The sequence below is a fragment of the Chanodichthys erythropterus genome, chromosome 20 (assembly GCF_024489055.1).
Source record: "Chanodichthys erythropterus isolate Z2021 chromosome 20, ASM2448905v1, whole genome shotgun sequence".
Classification (NCBI taxonomy): Eukaryota; Metazoa; Chordata; class Actinopteri; order Cypriniformes; family Xenocyprididae; genus Chanodichthys; species Chanodichthys erythropterus.
In genome coordinates, this window is record NC_090240.1 from 32,399,847 (window position 1) to 32,405,602 (window position 5,756).

At 34.1% G+C, this 5,756-nt stretch overlaps 1 protein-coding gene across 3 annotated transcripts in view; it reads left to right on the top strand.

The window, feature by feature from the left end:
* Positions 1-5,467, top strand: part of bcas1 (brain enriched myelin associated protein 1) — a 20,712-nt gene extending 15,245 nt beyond the window's left edge. The window contains exons 11-15 of one of the 3 annotated variants that reach the window (XM_067371953.1): positions 699-734; positions 1,893-2,012; positions 2,116-2,199; positions 3,633-3,839; positions 4,643-5,467. In XM_067371953.1, the coding sequence (XP_067228054.1) occupies positions 699-734; positions 1,893-2,012; positions 2,116-2,199; positions 3,633-3,839; positions 4,643-4,708 (513 nt within the window). In that variant the 3' untranslated portion in view covers positions 4,709-5,467. The remainder of the gene's footprint in view (positions 1-698; positions 735-1,892; positions 2,013-2,115; positions 2,200-3,632; positions 3,840-4,642) is intronic. The other 2 variants (XM_067371955.1, XM_067371954.1) reach the window with 2 other exon arrangements.
* The last annotated feature ends 289 nt before the right edge of the window (positions 5,468-5,756 follow it).

Here is a 5,756-nt window from a genome sequence, read left to right on the forward strand (position 1 = left end):
ACCACATAAATAAAGTCGTTCTCATTTTGGCTGTGGGGTGACTTAGACTATTATTATACTTATATATATATATAGAGTGTATGTGGCACACCATAACAGTAATGTGAATTTGAGGTGTTGCTAGGCAAGGTGGTGTCAAAAGTTCAGGCGGCGACAACCAGTGGAGCCAGTGCTAAGACATCAAGAGTGGTAAATGATAACAAGCATAGGCTATTCTGATATTAACAGAACTGACCCCATTTCTTTATCATAACTCCAGACATGCAAATTAATCCAAGGAGCTACTATTATTTTGCCCTGTGTGTGAGAGAGCTATAGTATATAATATTCTGAGGTATAAAATGTGTTTGCAATGTTTTCACACATAGGCATAATACATTATGCCATTCAATTAGCGGAAAACTCATTGAAAATAATTAATGAGTCACTGAACGTCCATTATGGTGACATCATGTTGACAGCAGCCATTACCTCATGTCACAACAGTCGGCCAACTAAACCATGTGCTTTGGGTTCCACTGCTCTCCATTCCTCCACTTCATACTTACATCAGATTTATTCAGCGACTCGAAGCTCATGTAAAGGCTTTGTGTAACAGTGACTCAGTATTTGGCCTTGCTAGAATAAACAGGCAGTGTAAAGTGCCATGGGAATTGTAGATTAATGCAAAATTAATGCCAATATTTGCTTGCCTGCAGCCTGTTGTTGAAGAGAAAAAGCCGGTTGAGGTACAGGTAAATATATTTAGCTGATCGATTGTCTCTTTGTGCACAGCACGGTGGTGGGACTGTCTTCATGAATAAAATTATTCATTTACTATTTACACACTTACATTTACATACTTGCCACTTTCTATAAACAGGGTATAAAACAGTGTCGCATTACTACTGTGTTCTTCTGAGAGAGAAGACATGTTAGATGAATTATTGTTGAACATAGAATGGTGATTTTTATTTTGACATGTATCCAAATTTTACAATGAAAAGGGGCACAGCTTTGACAGAAACTATTAAAATAATGTACATTTTACACAAATTAAGTAAGTTAATTAAATTAGGATAGATAGATAAATATTTCTTGAGCTTATGGGAAATATAAGTTTATCAATAACTACAACATTCGAATCTTAAAATATAGATTCGTGAGTAATTTTAGGATTTTTATTTAGGTAATATAATAATATAATATAATATAATATAATATAATATAATATAATATAATATAATATAATATAATATAATATAATATAATATAATATAATATAATATAATATAATATAATATAATATACAGCTCTGGAAAAAATTAAGAGACCACTCCAAGTTCAGAAATCAATGTTAAGTACATTTACTCTGAATTTTGTCAATTGAATTTTCCAAAATAATTTAAATAAGCATGAAAAATTGAATAATATTGTACAGTTTCATTGTATGTATGAGTAAATGTATCCAGTCATAATAAAATATTAATTATATATTTTTTTATTTATTTTTTGTTGTTTTATTTATATATATATAATATAATATATATATATATTTTTTTAATTTTCAAATATTTTAAAGTCTGCAACCATGTTAACAAAACTAAACTTAGGACATTTCTGGATACATTTACACACACACACACACACATATATATATATATATATATATATATAATATATATATATATATATATAAAATTAAAAAAAGAAAATCACTATTTTATACCCTCATTTTGGAAAGTACCACAAGAAAAAGATGCTCAGATGTACACATCAAAATGCAGTAGTTAAGTTTTAACCTCTTCACTGATGATTCACAATCTTTTGAACTCCTTCTTAAATCCTCACACTGTTTTTTCATTTACTGTTATAAAAAATAATCTTTTTCTGCTCTTTCTCTGACACACCAGGTAGACGCATCTAAGAGCAGCACCCTTGAGGCCGCTGCCAAACCTGAAGAACCACCAGCGCCTAAACCAGAAGAAAAGAAACAAGAGAAAAAATCGACTTTTGGAATGTTCAAACCCAAGGTAAACCTCAGAATAATTAAAGCGCAGGTGCATGTGTGAGTGTATCAGATTGTGTTTCTACATTTGAGCACTGCATGCAATAACAGGTTTGTGTGAATTTGAGGTACTGCTAGGCCAAGTGAACACTAGGATCCAGGCAGCCGCGTCCAGCGCTGCCGCCAGCATCTCCCTCATGTCTGCTCGATCGGTAAATGGCACTATACGGTGGCCATTCTTGCATTAACCAAACTGATTGATTTTGTTGCCCTGCTCAACCTTACATCTGACATGTGTGTTTGTGCTGCCTGTATATGTTCCCTAGCACATTAAATCGATTTTTACAGGGTGAAAAACGCATATATAAAGGCTGTTCACACCAAGAACATTCACTATAATGATAAATACATTAGCGTCCACACCAGTGGACGATATCGTTCTGTTTATTCGAAGCGTGCACTGCAGTTTATGTCATCTGCCGCTTTAAATGTTTGAGCTCTTTAAAGGGTCAATATGTTTATCGTTCATCAACTGGAAAAAATTGTTCTGAAAGTGATTTCAACAATATCATTTCTCGTCATACTTGTGATGTGGATTCTGATATTTTATATTTAGAATGATTTTTAGAGCTATATCTTTATTGTTAACGTTATAATTATCGTCCTTGGTGTGAACAGGCCTTTAGTGGCACAGTTATTAATCGTTAATATTTCAGCAATGTTATATAGCCTGTATAGAATCAGTTTTCTCAGTAATTAATTTCCACTAAAATCATTTAGTCCCATATCTTTCTTTCTTTCTGTAACAGTGTATTTGAAATATAGATTTGGATAGTATTGGTTGTCCGTGGCTTGATTTATTTGATCACTATGATTTATTGTGGCAATTTTTTATATTGTACTTATTTGCTTTTTTTTTTTTTTTTTTTTTTTACTTCCTTAGTATATATAATAATCATTCTAATATGCTGATTTGGTGCTTAAGAAACTTTTCTTGGTGACACTTTACAAGGTTTCATTTGTAAACATTAGTCAACTACATTAGTTAACATGAACTAACACTGAAAAAATACTTCTAAAGCATTTATTAATCTTAGAGCATATTAATTTAAACATTTACTAATACATTATTAAAATCAAAAGTTGTATTTGTTAATATCATTTAATGTACCTGAACTGACAGGAACTAACAATGAATAGTTGCATTTGTATTAACTAACAATAAAGATTAATACATACTGCGACAAAATGTATTGCTCATAGTTAGTTAATATTAGTTAAGTCATGGTAACTAATGGGACCTTATTGTAAAGTGTTACTCATTTCTTATCATCAATGTTGAAAACAGTGCTGCTTCATATTTTTGTGGAAACCATCATACACTTTTTTAGGATTCTTTGATGAATTTAAAATAGAAAAGAACAGCATTTACTTAAAACAGAAAATCATTTGTCACATTATAAATGTCTTTAATGATCAATTTGATGCAACGTTGCTGATTTAAAAAAAAAAATAAATCTTTAAAAATAAATAAATAAATACTAATCCCAAACTTTTGAACAGGAGTGTACAAAATATAAATTATAATATGCACAAAACTTCAAAATTCATCTCATTAACCACCGTTCATTTATATCAACACAAGGCACCAGAGCCCAAGAAGGAGACGCCAGCTCCACCTCCTGTGGCAGAAACAGCTCCAGCCGTGAAGGCCAAAGAAGAGCCAAAACCGGCCGCCCCAGCACCACAAACGGCCCCGGACAACAAATCAGTCGGAAGCACAGACGCCTCGCCCAACATGCCACGAAAGCTGGAGAAGAGGAATTCCCTCCAGCTGTTCTTCAAAAACCTGGTTAAGTAGAAATCCAGAGATTATCGAGGGCTAGTGAGTTGACCGAGGACAAACGTGTCTATGTAGTTTACCTGTTCAGTTGCATGTAGTTTGCCAGCTAAATGCTGTTTGTAATTTTGTCCGACGTCTAACCATCCTGATTATTTTGGTATTGTTTGCTGGCTGTTAATCTTCAAACATGATCTTCAAGATGATGAACATGATACAAGAATCAACAGTGTATGACCACTAGATGGCCTCAATTACCAACATCTAGATTAATCAATTCCACATAAATATGAACTCTTATTTGTATTGCGCTTTAATAAATGCTAATTAAAATATTTAAAATTATTTTTAAATATCATTAGATTAAATTGGGAATAAAATATATGCATATGATATTTTATTATTGCATGAAATCTAATAATATTGCATGAAATCTCATAATCTAAATGTGTTATTCTAATCTTTGTTGCAATATTTGTTTTTTTTAGCTTCTTTATAAATTAAGATAAATTTGTGTTATATAATATAAATATAATTATTCACAGTTATAGGCAGTTTCGAGTGAGATGATCTCAATTATCTTGGACAAAAGTATGATGACAAGTAAAGCGTACAAATTCACCATTGACTACAACTAAAAGGAACGTGTTGGAGCAAGATCCACTGCTGATAATTTAGCAAAAAAAACAACAGTTGTCAGACAGGTTGCGAGGGATTTTGCTTCAGGCACCATTGCGGACAAGCAGTAAAAAACAAACACTTCCTTACTAAGTTAGGATCACTAATGTTACGTTATGCGTTGGTGTGTCTCACAGGGCCAAAAACGCCATTCTGATGCCGGAGTGCAAACGGACCCTGTGGCACCCGAGAAGTCCAAATAAAGCCCCGCTTTTGTTTTGATCGCTCATCTTTGCCAAAACGATTGTGCATATGCATAGGCCTACATATAAATCACCTACAGTTTCGTTTATTTGGTTATGAGGTTGACTCTAAATCTGAAATCCCCCATGCATTTAAAGAGAGTGGAAGTAAGTGTAACGATATTCCCTGTTAAGCAAGTGCTACATGTGTTTTTGACAGGAGGGAGGAACATCTATTGTTTTCCCACAGAGTAATGTGTCAGAGTTGAGTGATGTCATAAGATGGAAAAGTGAAGGTGAAAATGTAATCCTACATCTAATATAAACTCCCTTTTCTTTATTTTCTGTGCATGTTAAAATGTAACGGAATGTAAAAAATAACTAACACTACTCATCTTACGTTGCATTGTGCATTAAAACGGTTGCATCACGTTAAGATGCCTTTTCACCGGGACAAAGTAAATATCATGCGAGTTTGCGCATGTAAAGTATTTATTTATTTATGTAATCATACACTATCTGGTTGTAAAAACAATGACCCATCGTCTGCTTAATTCAATCGGCGTTCTCAATGAAACTGCAATTAAATTAAAATGCAAAACTTCTGAGTCGTTTTAGGCCCTGTCCCAAATGGCACACTTCGTATGCACTTACAGTCTAGTGGACTTGTAGGGAGGCATGATTTGTAGTGGGGCGTGATTTGTAGTAGGGGCGTAATTTGTAGTGGGGGGCGTAAATTGTAGTAAAGGGCGTGATTTGTAGTAGGGGGGCGTGATTTGTAGTAGGGGGCGTGATTTGTAGTGGGGGGCGTAAATTGTAGTAAGGGGCATGATTTGTAGTAGGGGGCGTGATTTGTAGTAGGGGGCGTGATTTAGGGGCGTAATTTGTAGTAAGGGGCATGATTTGTAGTAGGGGGCGTGATTTGTAGTAGGGGCGTGATTTTTAGTAGGGGGCAAAATTTGTAGTAGGGGCATAAATTGTAGTAAAGGGCATGATTTGTAGTGGGGGGCGTAATTTGTAGGGGGCGTGATTTGTAGTAGGGGGCATAATTTGTAGTGGGGGGCGTGAT